The sequence below is a fragment of the Phyllostomus hastatus genome, unplaced genomic scaffold (assembly GCF_019186645.2).
Source record: "Phyllostomus hastatus isolate PE091 unplaced genomic scaffold, TTU_PhHast_1.1 phas_contig_58, whole genome shotgun sequence".
NCBI lineage: Eukaryota > Metazoa > Chordata > Mammalia > Chiroptera > Phyllostomidae > Phyllostomus > Phyllostomus hastatus.
In genome coordinates, this window is record NW_025333916.1 from 16404250 (window position 1) to 16427599 (window position 23350).

Sequence of the window (23350 nt, forward strand, 5' to 3'; positions counted from 1 at the left end):
TCAGTAACCTGTTCATTAATAAAGTAAATAACATTCAACCCAAAGTAAATCAGTAAAGAAATTTGCAGGACCTACTTTTTTTTCTCACCTGAGAACATGCTTATTGATCTTTAGAGAGGGAGGCAGAGAGAGAGAGAGAGAGAGAGAGAGAGAGAGAGAGAGAGAAACATAGATGCAAAATAAAAGCATCAATTGGTTGCCTCTCATACACACTCTGACCAGGGACTAAAACAGCAACCCAGGTGTGTACCCTGACTGGGAATTGAACTTGTGAACTTTTTGGTTTATGGGACAGTACTCCAACCAACTGAGCCACCAGGCCAGGACTGCAGGACCTACTATTAATAAACATTCTTAACTATAGATTCAGTTCTGAATTTGTGGAGAAATAGCTCTCAGCATTACATGCATTCAAATAATGTCAAACAGACATTGTCAAATAGACTTTCCTCTGGTATGAGCAGTAGAAATGGGAAAAGGACTTCACAAGATGAGGTGCATATAAGAGCCTACGCATCTAGTGGAAAGGAGCAGGGAACACTCGGGAAAACCCTGTCTGCAGAGGAATGGTAGCCCCCCTAGGGACTGTGGTTGGGTAGCAGAAGGCTTTGAATGCCATGCTGTGAAATTAGTTTTAGTTCGCTGAGATTTTAGTCATTTCATTATTTGGATTCAGGGTCAGGAGTTTGGTTGGGTGGAGCGTTCCCCTACTTTTAAAGTCAGGGCAGAGTTCACAAAAGAAACAAAGAAAAGTGGCAGAAACTTTCCTTCCTCAGAGTCTGACAGGCAGGGAGATGTCAGACTTGAGTCTATCTGAGTACAAAGCACTGCAGTAGCTTTGAAGAGGGACTCTAACTCCGCTTGATGCCATGACTGTAAATCTTTGCTAGAAACCTTACCAGAAAGATCTGGGAGGTCTGGCAAGTCTAGGGGGAACCCATTTAAGGAAAAAGAAAATCAGTTTGGATTTGCATGTGCTAAATATGGGGAATACAGTACATTAGGTAACATCTGTGGACGCAGCTAACGCTGAGCCTAGTACAGCCTCCGTGACTATTAGCTGAATCTGCTGAGAGAAGTGGCTCTGAGAATGTGGCTCTGAGAATGTGACTCTGAGTATCAAGAATGAGGCCCAGGAAAAGTCATCTCTATAAAGATGATAAGATTACAGAAGAAGAGGGTGAAGTGAAAAGAAAATAGGACAAAGGACAGAAATTTAGTAGATGTTTACACTTAGAGGGCAGATGAAGGAGGAGAACTCTGTAGAGGAAACTGAGGATGAGATGAGTTTTTTGGAAACCAAGGCAAGAAGAGAAAGTTTCCTGAAGAAAGAGCTCGGTTAAGTGAATGGATCTGGCTGTCAGGAAGGGACTGTGGAGAGATCAGGAGTGAGATGTGGAGGCAACGGCTGGATTGCAGTGGCTGAGAAGTGAGTGGAGGATGAAAGGCCCAAACTGCTACACCTGAGGAAACCCTAGTCTTTGAAGACCCATCTCAAATGTCTCCTCTTTGTGGCTTCTTAACTGACAGTCCAAATTAGTCATTTCTTCTGGGTGCTTTTGCAATACTTGAGCCTTTTTTTTTCTAAAAAATCACACAGCAGGCACTTCATCTGTGGACAACCGGTGTCCCGAGGGAGGTCTCCTCGATGTCATTAATTGTGTGTCTTGAGATCTTAGCTTAATGCCTACTGAGCTTACTGAGATCATAACTCAGTAAACACTTGTTAAATATATTAGAAAAAGAAAAGATTATTTTAGGAAGTTTGAATATGGAGGGAAACAGAAAAGTCTTGTGATAGAATAGGATTGAGAGAAGGATTTTAGAAAGGATAAGCATTTTCACAGACTGATAAGGAGTCAGGCACAGGTGAAGAGTCAGGATACAAAGGAGGAAAGGGCGGACTAAGCCAGCCGATGGTGGGATGGGATGAAGGGGGCAGGTGAAGGAGGAGGCCTGGAAGAGATCTTTCTTCATCTGTAACAGAAGAGTGAGGGGAACAGTGAGAATATAGTTCAACTTTGAAAGTAAGGGAGAAAAATTGAGGAGGCTTCTATAGGGTAGACCCTTACCTTCTGCTTGGGTTAAGGAATCAGAGGTGGCTGAGAGCCCTGAACAGCTTTGGGCTACATGACTAGAACCCCAGTAATGGTGAGGAGTGAATGAATGGACCACCTAGCAGCACCAAGGGCCCCTGGAAACCTAGTGAGGCTGATCAACTCTAGGACCTGCTTGTTTGTATGTTTATTCACTTATTTGTTAACACTTTATTTGTCTAGTGTTCTTTTTTTCTCCTTTTTTTATTGTTGTGCAATTATAGTTGTCCCCATTTCCCCCATTACTCTCCCTTGCCCTACCCACCCCCATCTCCCACATTCAATCCTTCCCCTTCCCCATTGTCCTTGTCCATGGGTCCTTTATACATGTTGCTTGATGACCCTTCCCCTTCTTTGCCCCATTACCTTCTCCCCGCTCCCCCCTGGTTACTGTTAGTTTGTTTATTTCCATGTCTCTGGTTCTATTTTGCTCATTTGTTTTGTTGATTAGGTTTTACTTATAGGTGAGATCATACAATATTTGTCTTTCACCACCTGGCTTATTTGACTTAGCATAATGCTCTCCAGTTCCATCCACATTGTCACAAAGGGTAGGAGTTCCTTCTTCCTTTCTGTTGTGTAGTATTCCATTGTGTAAATGTACCAGTTATTTGTTATCTAATATTTTAAAATAAAGATCAATTGTATAGGTTTGTGTTTTTTTAACTTCTCTTAAGGCAACAGCTACAATATTGTCAAACTATCTGTTGCAAATTTAGAACTTGTTTGGCACATAGTCTTTGCCAAGGCCCTCTTCTGTTTAAATATAGGTAGTCAGCCAACATGTGTGTGGTTCAGAATGATTGACATCTGTTTTTAGTGCTGTTTTTTTCTGTTATCGTTATCCTGAATTTTTCATGCATAAGCATAAGGTGAAACTCCTCTATGGCACATGCATTTAACTAAATCGTTAAGTATAAAATGAGGTGTGCTAGGATTGTTAGCATGGGTTCTTAGTATTAATAAAGGAAGGGAACAAATCGAATCAAATATTAAGCTTAAGCTGGGAAGATGAGTCAGATATTGGGCCTGCTTCACTAGGAAGTTACAGCATCCCATCAAGCTTGATTTACTAGGAAGCCATACCATTTACAGGCTCATTCACACATACTTCAGGAGACCAAAGCATCCTTTGCCTTTAAAACTTAATCCTTGAAGTGGGCAGAAAAAAATCTCCCCAGGAAACTTCAGGCTTGGTGCCAGATTATGGCTGCGGGTAGGGGCTTGGGGGAAGTCAAGAGCAGGGAAGGAAATTCTCTACTTTGAAGTAGCCAACATGGTGCAGGGGCAGATAAGAACATGAGCAGGAGAAACCAGATGATGCAGCAGAAATTTTTGGCCGTGTACAATGGAAGCCAAGATGGTGCAGTGTAGGGAACCAGTTTGCTTTAAATCTGGCAAATGTGACTCAGCTCTGTATGGAAAACCTACAGGAGCAATGTGGTGGGCAGGAGCCAGACCCTCAAACTGGGTTTCCTGTGGGAATCAGACCTAGAAAATGCATACAGACTGTTTCGGCTTACTCTTGCTAAAATTCCCTCACCCTGGTCTGAAATAGTAAATGTTTATTGTCTGTCTTCAAGGTAATTTCCAAGGCCTGTGTGAATTTTCCCAAGGATGGAGCTAATCAGCTCGCCACCTTTCCCTTCTGCATTTGTTATTTTCATTTCCTTGATTGTACCTAAAATGAAGACAACAATATTCTATATAATAGATAATAAATCTGTCTTTGATGTAAGACCTGAGAAAAACAATATAAGCCTTTCCAAGCAAGGGTCAGTGTGCTCTCTCTTTGAGAGAATAGCCAAGGTGCTCTCCACTTGAGAGAAGTGGCCGCAGGACTCTCATCTTAAGAGAGTACCGTACCTTCCCTTTTTCTCCACGGGACTGCTGTGGCCTGTGCATTTGTTTCTGTCTTTAGTCACAACACACAGACTCTGCTGGCCAGAGTCTGCCACAGTGAAGGGGTAGGTACTTCAGCTTTGAGGCAAACCTGCAGTAGAAGCCAAAAAGGCAAGATGAAGGGGAGGAGCCAAACCTGGGAAAAGGATTGGATTGGATGAGGGCACAGAAACCTAGAAGGTCTAGGAAAGAGATTGATTAGGAGGAGGGCCTAACACAAGCGGGGGGTGGGGGGGGGTGGGGGGGGTGGGGGGGGTGGATCAGGAAGTAGATTGGATTGTTTCAGTGACAGCTTGCTCATTACTGAGAACCAAGAAAATATATGTAAGATTATTAGGAATCTCTAGAGCCTGCCTGCCCTCTATATCCTGGGTATATTTATTTGTGGGTATATTATTTCCCTTCACCCCCATAAATCTTACCACACATATGCTTTTGAAATTCTTTTCTTGCAACACTGCAAAAATCCCATTTTCATTGGCAACAGCATTACTGAGATTTTTTTTTTTTACTAGAGTTGGACAAGTTATAACCATCAAAGCAAAAGTTACTAGAGCATTCAGCACAAGCATGGAGGTAAGAGGCCCCTTTCTTTACTTCTGTCTGTTGGTGCTAATATGAAATTAGAAAATGTATATCACATAATACCAACTTAAAAACTTATAATATAAAACTATGAATACAGTACAATAATTTTATGTGCATGTATATGCATGTGTGTCATATTTTATATATGAAAAATAATATACATTTTATATTTTACATATATATATCATGTATATGTAACTAAGAAAATTCACCTAAATGTTAGTAATTATTAGTCTGAGTGAGATTATTATTATTGATAATTCCTCTGGATAGATTCCAGTTTTATCATTTATTGATTTTTGTATTTACTAACTTTTCCAGGGTCAATATATATCTTTCTATATTAGAAAAAAATTCTGTTTCTAACTTTTTAGGACAAAATTTAAATAACAGTATTGCTTAAAAATAAATTAAAATGCTGGTTTCATTCAAAGACCAAACAAAAAGAAATGGTGATGTGTATAACTGAATTTTGTTTTTTTAAGTATATTTTAAATATATTGGTAATGCTATTACAGTTGTCCCATTTTTTTCTCCCCTTTATTCTTCTATGCCCTGCACCCACCCTCACACCCACATTCCCCCTCCTTAGTTCATGTCCATGGGTCACACATATAAATTTTTTGGCTTCTCCATTTCCCATACTATTCTTAACTTACCCCTGTTTTTTATGCTTCTTATCCACTATCTTTTCCCTCCATTCTCTCCCCTTCCCTCCCCACTGATAACCCTCCATGTGTCTCCATTTCTGTGAGTCTGTTCCTATTCTAGCTGTTTGCTTCATTTGTTTTTGGTTTTGTTTAGATTCAGTTGTTGACAGTTGTTAGTTTGTTATCATTTTACTGTTCATATTTTTGACCTTCTTTTTCTTAGATAAGTCCCTTTAACACTTCATATAATAAGGGCTTGGTGGTGATGAACTTCTTTAACTTCTTTAACTTCTTGAACTTTCTTTAACTTGACTTTACCTGGGAAGCACTTTATCTGCCCTTCCATTCTAAATGATAGCTTTGCTGAATAGAGTAATCTTGGATGTAGGTCCTTGCTTTTCATAACTTGGAATACTTCTTTCCAGCCCCTTCTTGCCTGCAAGGTTTCTTTTGAGAAATCAGGGGAGAGTCTTACGGGAACTCTTTTGTAGGTGACAGTCTCCTTTTCTCTTCCTGTTTTTAAGATTCTCTCCTCATCTTTAATCTTGGGTAATGTAATTATGTGTGCCTTGGTGTGTGTTTCCTTGGATCCGACTTCTTTGAGACTCTCTGAGCTTCCTGGGCTTTCTGGAAGTCTATTTCCTTCACCAGATTGGGGAAATTCTCTATTATTTTTTTCAAAACAGTTTTCACTCTCTTGCTCTTCCTCTTCTCCTTCTGGCAGCCCTATGATGAGGATATTGGAATGTTTAAGGTGGAGGTTCCCAAGCCTCTCTTTATTTATTTATTTATTTATTTATTTATGGGTTTTTGTTTGTTTGTTTTTTATTTCTTGTTTCTTCCTTCTGTTCTGGTTGAAAGTTTATTTCTTCTTTCTGGTCCAACCCATTGATTTGAATACCAATTTCCTTCCCTTCACTGTTGGTTCCCTGTGTATTTTTCTTTATTTCACTTTGCCTGGCCTTCACTTCTTCCTGTGTTCTGTGACTATACTCAACCATTTCTGTAAGCATCCTGATTACCAGTGTTATGAACTCTGCATCTGACAGGTTGGCTATCTCTTCATTGCTTAATTCTATTTTTGGAGTTTTGATGTGTTCTTTCATTTGGGCCATATTTCTTTGTTTTGGCACTCCTAATACGTTGTAAGAGGCAAAGCCTTAGGTATTAACCAAGGCGGGGCACCCACATCACTGTGTTGTGGTGCTGTATGTGAGGTAGGAGCCAGAGAGGGAACAACGCCGCTTACTCGGCTCTCGCCCTTCTTTTAGTCACTCCCCCCTCTACCCACAAGCAATTTGGGCCCTTCTGGTACTAATTCCTGGGTGGGTGTGTTTGTGTATGTTCCAGGACCCCATGGGTCTCTCCAATGAACTCTCCTGTGAGGCTGGGAGTTTCTCCCACCACGGCAACCCCCACAAGTTTTTACAGTCAGTGGTTTGGAGGCTTTCTTTTCCTGTACTGAAACCCTACATTGTGTGGTCTCTCCCTCCTCAATTGTTCCTCTCAGTTTATCTGCACACAAATGTGGGACCATCAGCCACCACTTTGCTATGCATCCTCTCTGCCTGGCTGCCATCTTAGCCCTTCTACCAGTGCAATGAATGTTTCTTTAATTCCTTGGTTGTTGGACTTCCATACAGTTCAATTTTCTGGCAGTCCTGGTTATTTTAAGTTTTTAAATTTGTCGTCGTCCTTCTTTTGGTTGTGCGAGGAGGCAAAGTGTGTTTACCTATGCCTCTATCTTAGCCAGAAGTCGCATAACTGAATTTTGAATGCCACAATCTCATCTGTTATCGGGACAGCTAAAAGTGTATTTATTTATTTTCTTTTCATTTAGATCAGCATCAAGGTCACTGTACAGGACATGCTCACTGGCACAGAGAAGCTTATTAGTGTGGCCTTCTGTACATTTGTAGCCAAGTCAGTTGGGAATGAAAAGGTAAATTTTTTGTGTGAAGGATATATTAACAATTAAATCAGAATGATTATTAAAAAATGGACATTCAACTTACCATGGAAAATTCTTTCCCGAGATTTGTTATTCATCAATATTCATCATGAAAGTTATCATTGCGTGGTAATGTCATAGTGTTAAGTAATTTAGAGAAAAGACAATGTAGCCAGTTTGTGAAAGAAGACAAAAATATTGTGCTTTAAATGATCTAAAAGTCACATCAATCTCTCAAAAATATTGCTTACTGTCTTAGTTCTTTTCTTTTGGGGTTATATAACTCCAAATTGAGTTTAAAAAAATTTTTTTAAGCAAGAGCAATTTAGTAAGCAGTTGCATGTTATGGTCCATTTGTTTTTTTATACCTGAAGGAAGAATGTCAAAGTTGCTGAGTTATTGAAGTTTAAAAATAAGCTTCAGGGCATATGGGGTAAAAACACCCTGAAAAGAAACACATCAGCCTGATGTACAATATGTGCCCAGTAGTCTTGCCTGGCCATTGGCCCAGAACAGCTTGCCCACAGTCTTCTGGAGAGTTATCATTATAATTTCTTGGCTTTCCTTTTTAGGGTCAGTGTGCCTCAGGGAAGGTCCCAATTTAGTCTAAGTATTTTTAAATGTAATAATTCGATTTAGAATTTAAATCTTTCACTGCAAGAATTGCTCCAGAGGTGGGCACAGTGTCTTCTCCTAGCTCCACTTTGGAGTGACAGGCAGTACTTCTCACTCTGCCAATGTGTTCTTCTCAGACTGCCTCAAACTTAAGAGGTGAGACAACACAATGCTTTCACTGTACTCATTAGAAATAACAACAGAGCTGCACTCACCAGATATGCCTCACTTGAGCAAGGAGGCACAGAGATGGGCCAGGCTGAGCTCACCCACCACAGTGCCTGGGGAGCAGACATCCCTGCAGAGGCTTGTCCACTGGGACTCTTCCCCTACTCTCTACCCAGATTAAAGAGGCCATAAGCAAATCTGCATTGCCCAAAGGCATTGTTTTTCAAACTGAAGTTCACATAAACTATTATGTTACCTAAAATATAGATTTCTGGGTCATATCCCAGACCTACTTAATTAGAATCACTCGTATGAAAACTTGAAATCTGTACTTTGACAAAGTATCCCAGGGATCCTGTGTTCACTGAAATGTAAGGTATTGAGATAGATGTTGCCAACCACTGTTTTCCCTGGAGTCCCCATAAATCTCCAGGCTCTTGGGAATGAGAGCATATGGCGGTCGGGGCAGAGTTCCCAGATCTGAGAGCGAGTGACAGAAAGGAGACCACCTCACCATCCTCTTCCTTCATATGAAGGGGAAAAAAGGGGCCATCAATTTCCCTCCAGCTTTAGACTTCTTACTCCAACTTCAGGAACTCATGGAATAAGAATGTAGTAGTTACACTACAGTTCAGTCTCTGCTGAGACTGAAGAACTGTTTTTCTGAAAGCATTTCTGGGAAGTCAGGGACCTTATGGTGCTGCCATAAGTGGCTGTGGGCTCAGATAACCTTTAATGTAAAGCACAGTTTCCTAGACTAACATATTTTCCACTTGGTAGCATTCTTGTTCAATCGAACAAGCTTGTTCAGCTGAACATTCTTGTTCAGCACATCATACAGAGAGCCATGAAAAATCAGTGGTTTGGTTTGAAGAGATAGGCCTACCTGGATCTCTGTCCAAAGTTAGTTTATTACAGGTCAGGATGGGCAATGATTAACTGGGTTTAATTCAACAATTGCACAGGCCAGATCACTGAAGGACTCACAAGACTCCAGAGGGTCTGCTCAGGCAAAGTCTACCCAAGCTACCAGGAGGCTGTACAGCAGGAGAAAGAACTTGTAGGATGTTTGGTTCCTTTCAAAGCATCCACTAGGAGAGACATTTGGTCCATGCCAAAAGCTCCTTAATATTTGTGCCATGACCAGCTTGGCTTCTGAGGCAAGAAGGGTTATTATTGGCAATACAGCTACTACACAATTATTGGACTAATAAAACATGAGAGCATTTTCAATTTATTAACTCTATAAACCAAAAGTCTAAAAACCATTATAGGCTCTTTGAACCCAGGGGCATTTTCTAAGCTTGGCTGTTTTGGACAGGACCAAATCTCAAGGACCTTTCGGCAGGAACCAGATGTCTCCATGGATGTTTTGGACAAGACTGCATGTCCACTAATGGAGAAGGAAATCACAAACAAACATCAGAGAGGTTTAAGACTGCCAGGCATTGCTCTCGGGCTTCTCTTCAGTCACACAGTATACACTCTATCTACAGATTGGAAAACCAAGGTATTAGTTTGCCAGGTGTGACACCCCTGGTTGCACAACTAAAAGAAGGCTGTGTAAGCAGTTAAGCCAGTGCAAACTATTAGTCTATACGTTCCTCATTAGACAAGGCAGTCTATGGGGCATTTTAGACTTAAGGCAGCATATTATAAATCACTGGTTAGTTCACCCTTATCTTGGCCAAGGCTTAGCACCAGCCTTTGGCATCCCGGAAATAAGCATGGAGCTACCCCAGTCCAGCTGCAGGGTGCCTCTTCCTGATACGCACAGGTCAGCGGCAGGCTTTGCTGAAGGAGCTCGATCCCTTGGTTCTAATGCATCATATTTTCAGGTTCCTAGGGGTTGTTTAAAGCTTGATTCTGACACATTGATTCTTTCAGTTTGCTGATGTGTTGTTTATCATGGGATGAAATTTCCAAATTGGGAGTATCTCGTGGTACATGATAGGTTACTCTAGAACATCTTTATGCTGTCCTCTTGATGTCTTAATTTTAGAAAAGGCAGAAAAAATTCTGGGTAAGAATTCAGTGGCATCAGAAATATATCTCCCCATTCATTAATTTGAATAATTTCTTATTTTGTATTCTGTCGAAAATTTTAATAATCAAAGAAAATTAATATTTGAAAAACTGTTTAAATCACATATCATGTTGTACAGAGAAATAATTGTCTATATTGATTTTTTAAGTTTAAAAGTATTTTAAGGAAAAATTTTAGTTAAAATTAAATGTGTGTGAAAACACCCATAGATAGTTTACTTACTTTGAGTTAGGAAACAATGTAGCATATTATCTTTTTTTGCAAAATTCATGTTGTGCTTTAACAAGGCAGTGAAAGATTTTTTTTTCCTTAGATTCACTTAAAACCAGTCACACTTCTAACTGAACAAGACCATGTAGAACATAATCTGGCTTCTGAGAGGAGAAAAGTTCGATTACAACATGAAGATACCCTTAAAAACCTGATGAAAGAAAATAGCAAGTATGATGGTCAGTAAATCTACTTATATGAACTTTAATTATATTATTATGATAGGTGAACAGGTCCTTTCTAAGGTCACACTTATTCTCCCCATATTATTACAGTCCAGTCCTGGTGATGCTAGAGATCTTTCCCAACAAACCTAGTAGCTGAAGAAAGAAGGGGCTGGCCATCTAGAACAGAACTGCTGACACCTAAGACCTCTTCGAATCTGGGGATCTCCAGTGGCAGAGATGTGAAAGAAGGGCAGTAGGGACTGGGCAGAACTTGTTAGTCAGTGTGTGCTCAGTAATGACCGGTGAATGAAGGAATGGCAACACTATACGTTGATCTGATATTTTACAGTTTACCAAGCAGTTTCTCACCTGTTATTTCATATGAGCTGCTTATAATCTCAACAGAGGAGGAAACTGAAACTCTGACTAGTGAGAACCTAGCTAGAGATTACAGCAGATATGAATGGAAGCGATAAGATTCTACTCCTATTGCTCTTCTACAGTAACACTATGATGAGCCAAAGTGTCTCACTTCTTTGGCAGTGATTTCCTGGGCTCTTTGAGACCTCATGGGGCCAGATAGTCAGGGAAAGGAGGCCCCCCCTCACCTGCCCTTTCTGTCTGCCCCGTCTCCTGCAGCCCCAGAGGAGATGACCTTGGTGGAGAGCAAAGTATGTGAAGGGAGGACCTGAGTGGTCCAGCCCAAGCCCCCCTCACTCTCCACTACTAGGAGGGCGAAGGGGCTCACAGAAGGTGCAGCTCTCTCTCCTTGGGTCCAGAGGCAGACACAGGAAAAAGAAGAAGGAAAGACAACAAGGAAGGGTCAGGATAAGAACATGAAAAAAGGAGAAGGAAGAAGAGTACATGCAAACAAAGGCTAGAGGAGAGAGGAAAGGCAGAGGCAGGAGGCCCTGACGTCTGAAGGCTTAAGTCTGTCCCATGTGACATCATCATGGCACCAGAGGAACACCCCACAGACAACACTGATTTGGAAACACGGTTTTCCAATGCTTCTACTCATGGATGACCTTCTAAATACAATGCCCATTAACAAGTTATTTTTAAGAAAATGAAGACTTCATCTTTTAACTATTGTGCTGAAGAGAGTGAGTCTCCTTTTGTAAAGATGACCTCAGTACTAAAATATATTTTAAATGCATTTTGATAAAGTAATCTGATAGCTGAACCACAAGAACAAGAGAACAAGAACAAGAGGAGTAGAGAGAAAATTCAAAGTGGAAGGAGGCAGACATAAAAAGATAGAACTGTGTCATAAAGGCTCCCTCAGACCATGCTAAGAAGCTTGACCTTCCTCTGTCCTTGATGAGGACCAGTGCAGGGTTTTCTGCAGGGTCGTTGCATTATTAGGTTTGCACTTGATATCATCACTCTGAAGAGGTAGACTAGAGGGCTAGAGACCAGGCAAGATGTGAAGAGTGGCTGTACCAGTCATAGTAGGGACAGAGAGGAAGGAAAGAGTTAAACACACACACACACACACACACACACACACACACACACACACACACAAGAGGTAAAATCAGCAGAGTAGGGTCACTGATGTGGGGAGATAGGTCAGGAACGAGAAGGAGTCTAGGATAATGCTCAGGTTTCTGGTGTGAGCAATTGGTTAATTGATGGTGCTATCATGCATGAGATCATGCATATGAGGCAGGGAGGGGGCAGTTTTGATGAGGTGGATAATGAATTTGGTTTAATCTGACAAGCCTGTGGCAAAACCAGAAGAGTGAGACCAGGTCTGGGGAGATTAAGTTTAAGAAACAACTGTTTACAGATGTTAATTCAAATGAAGATGGTACCTGAAGTCACCCCATGAGAGCTCATGGGCACACCAGAGGGGTGGGCCAAGAATGGAACCTGCAGAACTTGGCCACCTAAGAGATGGTCTGAGGAGGAGGGTGAATCTACAAAGGAGGGGTGAAGGAGAACTGGAAAAAGTGGTGTCAAAAGTCAAGGGAGTAGAGTGACAGGAAGAAATGGGTGATCAGCTGTGTTCCAGGAGGTGAGGAGTAAAAACTTTCCACTGAGTCGAGAATAAGGAAGTTCATTGGTGACTTCAGCAAGAGTGTGGTTAGTGGAAGCATAAGTGCAATAACTAGGTATGGGAAGGGAGGCATTGTGATGAACCTGTATTAGGTAAAGAAATAAAAGAGATGTAAGGAGCTTCCTGTAACCTCTATGTCATATTCACCTGCCACATTAAACACTCTTAACTCTAGGCTTTGTTAAAGTGCATTTATTAGGACACAGTGGATGTTGAAGGAGGCAGAGCCACCAGCCTCCGCCTGAATATGGTTCTTTGCAGTAGAGGCAGCGGGTGAGAGGGGCATCACAGCTCTTACAGCAGCTTAGCTATTTCCAAACCTCTGCTTTCAGGGGAAACTGAGGCATTGAATTAGATCTCTAAGTGTCATTCAAACCAGTGAGAAATATCCCACAATAGAGCTGGCATTTGACAGACACTGAACTTGCTTATGGTGTTTTCCTAAAAGCCAGCCATCAGAGGTGGGGCCTGCTCTGGCCTGGTCTCTGCTCAGCTCCACAGGAAGCAGGGGCCTTTCTGTTGGCCCACTCACCCCCAAGGTGCCCACAGTCCCCATAGCCAACATAGCCATTTCTTCCTGAGATTTATTTACTTATAAGGCTGGATCACTTGATGTTGGCCTACTCATTAACTCACCTACTTCCTCTTGCAGCCAGTGGTCCCCGGCCAGCAGGGAGTTTTCATTTTCTTATCTCAGTACTTGTTGCCCATGCTCAAACCACTGATTTTGCTCTGTTTTTCCCAGATCACCGAGGCAAGGTTAAAAATAAACAAAAAGAACTGCAAATAGGAATAATGAAAGTATTTATGTGATAGGTTTGTGTGAGGATTAAATAAATTAATATAGGTAGATTCTTGAGAACAGTGTCAGGCCTGTGGAAATGCTATTATTGCTGCTGTTATTTGAGAGGTCCCCATTCATTGGCAGGACAGGAGCAAGAGCTGAAGACTGTCCTTTCGAGGAACTTAGCTCTAAAGGGTGGGAAAAACGCCCAGAGCCAGAAGGGGCTCTCAAAGTCAAAAGGCATTATTTTTCAGGATAGGAAATAATTGGTCATGGTTATAGGCCGATCATGGCTGATCATAAACAGCATTGTTGCAGGAGAGACTGATACAAGAGAAAGAGATACCTGTTATCAAACCTTCACTTAAAACACCTGGAAATTGTTATTTCTTTGTCTTTGGGAGAAATTTACAGTGATCTCTGCTACTTGGGCCTTTCTCATGAGTGTCCATCTATTGGGAAGGGTCACGAGGCCTGGTGACCAGAGCCTCCTTCACTCACCACATGAGCCAGGTGAACTTGACTGTGCTGGCTTCTCCTGGTGTTGTGCAAGTTGTTCTAATAAATGAAATCAGCAGCAGACAATTTTCTCCACCTGTCTCCACAGCACCGGCAGTGCTTTGAGTACTAGAGACATGCTGAATTAATAACAGGCACATGCTACAGTCATTAACATGCAGAGGTAGAATGATCACATTTGACTTTAGTTTCAGTTTGTTAGGAAGTTGGGCAGATGAGATCTGTATGTCTGGTTCAATTTAGAATTATAGATTTATATGTCTTTTTTTAACTCATCTAATCTGCCCTAAAATAGGTTATTCTACACTCCTTCGCACAGTACTTTTACCTAAATTCATTGATTTGATTTTCTTTTTAGAAATTTTACTCCCTTTCATACCACCAAAGGTACCACAGAACTTAAAAGCAATTTTTCTCAAGTGTGTACTCAGTAAGAGCCAGACCCTAGGACTTGAAGTTGCCACAGAGCATGTGACTTGTCCACCTGCTGCCCTGTGGTCTAATGGAGTTTGTTTTGGATGGAACATAATGTTCAAAAGGAAGACAGCTAGCTGGATCATCTTTGTTATTGAACTATGTTTTTTAAAAAGCCAGGGTTTTATATTGGTTGTAATATCAGACATAGAAGATTAGAATCTTTTCAAGATGTTGTATGATTGAAAGCATAGCATTAGAACAATGAGAAAGTTGAATCCGAATCATACTCTTTCCAAAGAAAAGAGGGGAAAATGAAATTAGATTATGTAAAAGCAATACTGTTTTGGAATGTGCTCTTATATTACTGGTATGTGGAAGGTAGGCATGAAGGGAAAAACTGAAATCTTTTAAAAGATTTGGGGCATTTTCATTATAATACTTGAGTAAGAAATCACATCTATGACCATTGTCCTGTGTTGATTCTTTCTGATATGGGAAAGAAAACTGGGGCTAGAATGACCTGAAAATATGGCATGAAAGTAACATTGTCCAAGTAGAATGATGACACAGTACTTAATGAACATCCAAAATACAAGTATTGAAACAGACAACTGAAAGAGTATGCCCATATTTGGGAGCCTGCACAAAGGATGAAGTCTGTTTGCTGTACTTAACTTGTGTACATATCCAGCACTAGAGTCCTTGAACCTGGGAGAGCCCTGTTTCTCTGTTGATCGGTAATTAACTGCAAATAGGCATGCTTTTGCACTGAAGTCACTTATACACAGTACATTTCTGCATAGACATCATAGCTGATGCTTATGCATGTATGCCTGGCCCTAGTACCCATTTTTTTGTCCCAGTGTACGCCATGTGTGTCTTTATAGGAATCGAGTAGATTTTTTTTAAAGTCGTTCCTCAGATAAGAAGGAAGTGCCTATATTTGAGTGTTTACAACGTCTCTCACATTATAAGGCCCTCTCAATTAATTTTTTATTTTATAATTATTTTTCAATTGTGTGAAAATAGGTGGTGCACATGCACAGGGTGAAAAACTCAAAGGGCATAGGAGAGCATTTAGAGAGAAGGTGAATTTTCCTTCCCTCTGTGTCTCCCAGTTACTCAGCTCCCTCTGCAGAGACAGCCACAGTCACACACACACAGTGCACACTAGCACACACTTGTTGCACAATACTCAAGCAATTATACACCTTTCTCTTTTTCATTTAACAACATAGTTTAGAGGTAGTTTATATTTATTTTGAACAAAAATGTACCACTTGAGTAAGAAAAATTAACCTAAAGATACCTCCAGCAATACTAGTTTTGGATGTTTATATAAGGCATTATTTAATAAGATCAGTAATCAAAAAAGAGAGAAGTTGGGAAGGGTTTCAGATTTCATACATCTTTTAAAGATCACCTTAGGAAACAATCCAATTCTGATTATTGCAATATGGTGGACTTGGTGTCTGGAGAAAACTAAAATTTCTGGGTAAAATATTTACAAACATCTTTGCAAACACATCTCAGCTGGCAGAAAAATGGGAGAAAACTTCGAAGTCTAGAAATAATCAGAAAGCGCAAACGCAGCAGTGTAAGGAGACACAAGAGCTGGCTGGCATTTGCTTTGGGAGGACCCTGTAAGTGCTAAGACCCAGAGCTTGTGTTGTAACAGGTGTGCAAGGGTTTGGAGACCAAGCCAGGACCCACATTAGGTGGAGGGCTGGATCGGGGAATCTTACCTGGAGCTACAGCCCCCAAAAGGTGATAGATGATACCCTCGATGAGTCAACTAGAAAAATCACAGCCCTGGAGAGCCATTAGGGATGCTTCCCTGTCTCAGTCTTGATCTAGGTGCAAAAAAGGCTATTTCCCTTTGAGAATTCAACCAGAAGCACATTCTCATGCAGAACTGGTGTCAGAATTCACATGACTTGTTTGGCCTGAAGCAGACCGAGTGTGAAATGGTATTGTGTTGTGGTACCTGCAGCTACTCTGCAGCCAGGCAGGCACAGCCTCTGCTCCGAGGTGACTTTCAACCCAGCCCTCAGGAGTTCCCACAGATACAGATCCAAGGAATATGTGCTCCTAGTCAAAAACCATATGAGTCAAAAATAAACAAGTCACCAAAATCCAGACAAAGCACCAGACAACGGAATGAGGCCCCACAAAGACTACAGACATTGAATTTATTGTATAAAGAATGTGAAAGAAGTATGTTAATATATTTTAAGAAATAATAGAATATAAAAAGTATTCTAAAGGAACAAGAAAATGACCTAGAAGATTTGACAAAGAAACAGATTTTCTATACAAAAAGAATAAATAATAATTAAAATGTAAAACTCAATGAATGAATTAAACAACAGATAAGGCTGCAAACTGTCATATAGATCGGAAGGACTTACCAAGAATGCAGATGGACAGGCAAAGACAGGCAACTATGTAAGAGAGATTAGGAAACAGAATGGAGTAAGAAATTTAACGAGCATCAAATCCAAGCTCCAGAAGTAGAGGATAAAAGGAATGGGAGAAAAGTAACATGTGAAACAAATGCCATAGCCATTTCATTAAGAGGTAACAAGAAAACTTAATGTACCTTGAAAAGATGTCAGACCTTGTTATTAATCAGGGAAATGCAAATTAGAATCAACAGGAGATACAGTTTCACACCCCAAAAATTGGGGAAAAAATTGAAGTGTCTACAATCCTGTTTAAGTGAAAAGGGGGAGCAGCGGATCTTTAGTAAGTAGCAGACAGAAGTATAATTCAGTCCAATTATTTTGTTACTTAAAAATATTCTGTTGATAATAAAGACTATGAATGTGGAATAAATCGGCCAAGTTAAGTTTAGTCAGGTCTTCATTCAATAAATATTTACTGAGCGCACATACTCAGAAATTCTTTTAAGAGTTAAAAAATCTGTCTTTGCTCAAAGGAGCTTAGGATCTAGTGGGGCAGATAATCAAAAATCACACAGATGAACATAAAACTACAACTGTAGAAGAAAGGGATGCGTAAAGCTCATTAAGAGTGCGGATTAGCTGTGGAGGTCAGGGATGGCTTTCCTGAGAGAACCGTGACTGATGAGCAGAGAGAGAACAGGAGGTAAGTAAAAGGAGGTGGTGGTGGCAGCAGCTAGGACAGTTGCTTCTGAAAGAGGGACCCACATGTGCAAATGCCCTGATGTTGAAGGTAACATTTAGTTGCATGAACTGAAAAGAGTCACAGTGACTGGAACAAACAGGGAGAACTGAGAGAAGGAATGTGATGGAGGAGGGAGAGGCACTGGCGGTAATCAGACAGCTGGGGGTGGAGAGGTAGGCTTAAGCCAGACCAGGAAGGAAGGGCTCAGGGCAATGGGAAGGATTTTATACTAGGTCAGTGGGAAGTTTTGGACCTGTTTTTGAGCAGGTGACTGAAATGATCAATGGAATGAAGGGGGAAAAATAAAAGAATAAGACCATCAATTAATTATAAATTTTAAAATCCCATTAGGAAATGGAGTTAAAAAGTCTCTGTAACCACTCTTCCCTGCTCACTTAGGGATGACTGTGCCAAGAATAGCTTCAGTCCCAGTTCCCAACAGCAGCCAGGCACATCTGTGCCCTCCCCCTGCAAGCTCAGCGCTGCCTCTGACTGGCCCACCAGGGCAGGCGGTACCCCCTGGCTGGGAAGTCTTTCCCACGGCCTCAACAATAGCAAGTGAGATTTAGGCCTGGTTTGGTGATGCACGTGATGATGCAGGAAGCAAAATCGGACACATTTACTGCTTTGCAGCCAAAGTAAAGGATTCCTCCATTGTTGAGAGCAAAAACCAGTTTGCCAGTAAATGAAGCAGATATGATTCAAAAGAAGCAGAAGGACACTGAGATGGACAACGTACTGTGTCTTCTCCGTTGGTGACTGCATTCATTACAAAACAGAGACCGGGGAGCCACACTCTGTTCTAAAGCTCCGATAGTGCGGCACCCTATCTGCATTCTCCGTGTCTGTGGCCCTGTATAGCTCCAGGTTCTTTATTTTTAACAACTTTATTGACAGTTTGACAATTTGATACACTTTTTGTTGTTTTTAATTTATTTTTCAATTATAGTTGATATACAATATTATATTAGTTTCAGGTACGTATAACATAGTGATTAGACATTTATATACCTTATGAAGTGATCACCCCAATAGTTTGGTAAGTTTTGAGACATGCATACACCCATGAAGTCAGCACCCCAGTGGAAATTACAACATATCCATCAAACACCAAATGTCTTTCTGCCCCTTCTTGCCCTGATCTTTTCCTCTTCCACCCCAGACAACCCAAGTTTAAGTTTAATCGCTTTTAATCACAACTCCTGTGTACTTGGTAGGTTGGAATACATTCTTGAAAAGGCCCTTTCTGACCTGTTATCCAAAACACTGTAAATATCCACTGTTTGGGTGAAAGTCACTCTGTAGAATAAAACCTATTTATTTCATTAGGAGTTTTAAGTCTTCGGGAATAATACAACTTTTCTAAAATTTCAGGATTTGAGAGTGCTGCTGGGACGGAAAGGCTGTGCGTCTCCAGTCCTGTGGTGAACCCACCGTCACTAATGCTCACGTCTACCTTCCAGATCTCAGCTGTGGCGAAGAGGAAGGAGCAGTCTCCACCAGGGGCACCTTTGTTCAGAGCATTGAACTTGTCCTCCCACCCCATGCAAACCATCATGGAAATACATTTGGTGGCCAGATTATGGCTTGGATGGAGATGGTGGCTACTATTTCCGCAAGGTTCTTGGTTTTAACCTCATGGCACATAATGTTGAGACCAGTGGGGCAAGTAGAAAGGGCCTAAGACCTAGTTATTGGGCAAATCAAGGAGACAAGGAGAGGACAGTGGTGTCTTTATCAAAATGAGAAAATGATGTCATTTACCTGTTTACCATAGGATTAACCTGTCCTTTTGTTTGAAGATGAATCTTTAAGTTCTTGGTTCAAAAATAAAAATGAAATGACGGTTCTCATACTTTACTCTGAATTAGGAAGGTTGATCTTGTGACATTGCCACTCCTTGTGATGACAGTTGTGACAAAGTATCCACAGGTGCAGAACAGAGATAGAAGACAGCCTTTATACATAAAAACAGTCATTACAGACTTTTGAAAAGGCAGTTTACAGTTAGGTCTGACCTGCGAAGGTTTGTTAGAGTCATTGTGGCCAAAGGATTAACTGAACAATAAGAGGAGAAAAGGAACAACTTGGAAGAATGCTTTTAAGTGTGCCTCAGCTTCAAAAAGTTTATTTTATTCTTAGTAGAACATGTAGGTAATTGAGTAGCTTTAAAGAACATGTGTACTCTGAAAATGCATTTGAACAAGATTTGCCCTTCTGACAATTTTTGTAACCACTGAAAACTGTCATGATTTTATTTCTCCAAAACTACAAGAATTTTATTAATGTACCTGTAGGTATAACTGTAGTTAGAAACCTGTAGTTATCCTTCCGATAAATTATGCACAAATAAAAGAGAGCTTGTTTTTAAAATGAGATTGTCATTCTTAATGACAATAAAGCATTTGAACCTGTTCTGTTGTAAAAGCCTACAATATAATTAACTATGGCAGAATCTCTTCATTGAGTGTTGGCATGATTCTTTAGAGTAATTGAAAGACTACAGTGGGAATCTAAATTGTAGAAAATAGTGGAAGTAACTTTTTGAGATTAAATATTCTTTATAGATATTTCCAAAGTTTGCACACACAAAAATTGTTAAGTGTGTACCTGTAGCCTTTCAGGCTCTGTGCAGCAATCTAGGTAATTTCTCCTCAAGGGAAAGTGAGTCCTTTGTTGTGTGGGTGAGTCACGTAACTGAGCTCAGGAGCTGGTGTGAATGGCAGCAGCCAGCAGTGCTCCTCACGGTGCCCCCCGCCCGACCCTGGGGGTCGCTGCTTCCTGTGCTTACAGTCATGAGCTGCCTGCCATGATGAACATAACCCTTAAATTAGAAAGAAAGACATAGTTTTTCAGAGGGACTTGCATGGGGAACAAAACAAGGGCAGGACTGCCACCACAGGAGCAGAAGCACCAGCATCTTGGTTAAGACCCCTCGGCTTGGGTACATGGTATTTCCCCAGATATTTGCAGGTGGTGTACAGAACCACTCCCAACTCACACTATCCAGCCATTTCCTTCAGTAGAGTTAAAAGATGTTTACTTACAAAATACCTTGAACACTGGTCTTTTGTGCCTGTTAAGCGAATCAGCATTTCCTAAATTTTGGAGAATGATCCATTTCTTGTCTCCTTCCTTCTCTTGGTTTCCTCAGCCGCCTCTGTCCAGCGCATCCGCTTCTCAAGTCCGTGGACATGTTTAAGTTCCGAGGACCATCTACCGTTGGAGATCGTCTTGTCTTCAATGCCATTGTCAACAATACATTTCAGACCTGGTAAAGTGTGTCTAGTGCTCTTACACAGCTATAAACGAATTCAACTTGCTCATAAGTGTTCTAACATTTTTATTTCAATCTGGAGGTGAATATAGGAACTATTTTAAAGTCACCGGGTGGCTTCTATTTTTTTTTGAAACTTCTCTTAATCTTCAAAATTTATAGTCACACGTTTTAACCCTGTATTCTGCTTGAAGCTTCCATGTACTGAGTAAATTATGATAGATTGGTTTTTGTCACTCATCAGAAGGGTGACTGTATGTCCCAGTTGACCCAGGATGGTCCTGGTTTATACTTGTTGTAATAACTCTTCTTTTCGTTCTCAAGGGTCCCAGTGATTCTGTGGTCACCAGTTCATAATGGACCTGTCATTTATCACCATGAAATTCAAACCACTTTCTAGTTATTTTTATTACTCTTGATAATGCAATGAAAATATCTACTTTAGTATTTTTTTCTCTTTAAATGGGAAAAAGAATATCTGTACTTCCTGTCCACTATTGGTGTTTGATGCTTTTTAATTACAGAACTGTTTTGAGGGGAGAAAACTTGACTTTGGCACAATTTAAACTTCTCTCATTACCAAAACATGTCCATGAATACATGCATATAAAATCACAACTGGCCTTTTTCCCCACTTCAAATTGGGAAAGTAAAGCAGAAAAGCTTGCACATCAGATCTATTGACCTGAAAAAAATGGGTTTTAACCGTTGCATAGATTTGCAGACAATAAAGGAAAAGCCCAGGACCCTCTTTCTCTGCTTGGAGGAGGAGATGGTGGTGGTGGGCAGAGAAAGCCCAGTGTGCTCTGCTTCTCTGCCCACCACCCTGTGTCGCCCTCTGCAGTGTCGAAGTGGGAGTGAGCGTGGAGGCCTTTGACTGCCAGGAGTGGTCCGAGGGCCGGGGCCGTCACATCAACAGTGCTTTTCTCATTTACAATGCTGTGGATGATAAGGAAGAACCGATCACATTTCCCAGAATCAAGCCCGTGTCAAAGGTAGGTTATTAGCACAACAGACTTGTCTTTTTGACCAAATCACTCCAGTCATTTGTTGACACGATGGTGTCACTGGACCTTAAGTGCTAGGTTCTTGAGTCTCATTGTCATAGAAATGAGCACTGAACTCAATACAAGATCAAGCAGGTAGAGTTTATTGAAAAGAGCTTGTGCACAAGGGAGCTGACCAGAAAAGAGAAGTCGAGCTCCTGGAAGGGTTCCTGTGGTTGGCTTACCACAAGGGCCTCGGGGTGGGGGAGGGCTCGGGAATGAGGATGAGGTCAGGGGTCCCGTGATCATCGGTACTAACAGATGTTTTCCATCATCCGTGGCCCATTCAAAGGGCCTAGAAAATAATGCCTCCACAAATATTCTAATTACCATATACTTGACAGGACAACTATTTTGCAGAACATGATATTAAGAAAGGATGTTATCATCATACATTCTTCCCTTTAATGATGTGATTAGGTCCATTTAAACTATGGAATTTTACTGAAAGCAAGGAAGCATAGTCAGGCCTCCAAGATGGAGTTCTTTCGGTCAAGATGGAGTCCAGACATTTCCCTTACACGGTCTCAGTGGGGCCCTGAAGACCTCACCTCAGCGGGGCACATGCTGCTGTTGGAAGTGTAATCTCTTCCCCGCCCGTTTCTGACTCTCTTCTCCCTCCTTACAGCCAGTTCTCGCTGCTGCTCCACACGCAGCACCCAACTGCCGCCCGCTCTCACCTGACGAGCATCCACACAGAGACACCGGGTCCCCTTTAGCCTTTTCAACTGACTTAGGAGAGAGGGAGATTTAAGGTTACAGCACTAAAATATTGGAAATTTATTGGTTTTACTTTGTTTCTTATTAAAGGATGATTTCAGACGGTATCATGGAGCTATTGCACGCAAAAGAATTCGCCTAGGCAGGTAAGGGACCTAGGTGTGAGATTTTATGGTGCAAGATCTTACCCCACAGATTAAGTAACAAAGAGTCACTCTCTGGGTTTCTATTCCCAGGGAACTAAGAAGAGAAGGTCTGAGGTTTTCTGACTGTGGAGGCTACAGTGATGCAAATTGTTCTTCCTGACTGTTCCAACAGCAAAAGCAGCTTTCAAAACTGCTGATTTCAGTTCAAGAAAGTGTCATAGTTACTGTTGTGTGCAAAATGCAGGAAAGAAAACTGCTATTTAACACTTTAATTTCTTTCCAGAAAATATGTTATTTCTCACAAAGAAGAGGTTCCACTTTGCGTACACTGGGACATTAGCAACCAGGTGACAGTTTTATAATTTGGAGTTCTCCATGTAAAAATCACATCATGACACAAGTGAAAATTCCCTTGTTTCACTGATTCGGGTTGTGCCTACACAGTTTAGATGAAAAGGTGACTTACAGCAACCGGTCACTCAAAATGAAACAGTAACTGGTTACCCCTTGTTTTAATTGCAGATACAGTTCCCAAGTTACAGACGCAGGGTCCTCTGCCATCAGAGGCATTTCATGGGATACTGAGATCTGGTGTCTCAGCATGATTTTTGCTGAAAAACATGCCCACCAGCTTGCATTTTTATAGCCCAACAACAAAGTATTGGTTGTGTTAATGTTTTTGGCCATAAAATATAAAGGGAAATCCACATTTACTTATAAGACATACTTATAAGGGCAATCTTCTCTTTGCTCAGGACACCAATTAAAATGA

General features: G+C 41.1%; 1 protein-coding gene across 2 annotated transcripts in view; it reads left to right on the forward strand.

The window, feature by feature from the left end:
- ACOT12 (acyl-CoA thioesterase 12) overlaps nt 1-23350 on the forward strand; it is a 40711-nt gene that overhangs the window by 6123 nt on the left and 11238 nt on the right. Inside the window, exons 3-10 of one of the 2 annotated variants that reach the window (XM_045847724.1) lie at nt 4514-4574; nt 7077-7178; nt 10331-10466; nt 18853-19009; nt 20544-20663; nt 21511-21661; nt 22523-22578; nt 22862-22925. In XM_045847724.1, coding sequence (XP_045703680.1) covers nt 4514-4574; nt 7077-7178; nt 10331-10466; nt 18853-19009; nt 20544-20663; nt 21511-21661; nt 22523-22578; nt 22862-22925 — 847 coding nt within the window. The remainder of the gene's footprint in view (nt 1-4513; nt 4575-7076; nt 7179-10330; nt 10467-18852; nt 19010-20543; nt 20664-21510; nt 21662-22522; nt 22579-22861; nt 22926-23350) is intronic. The other variant, XM_045847723.1, reaches the window with a different exon arrangement.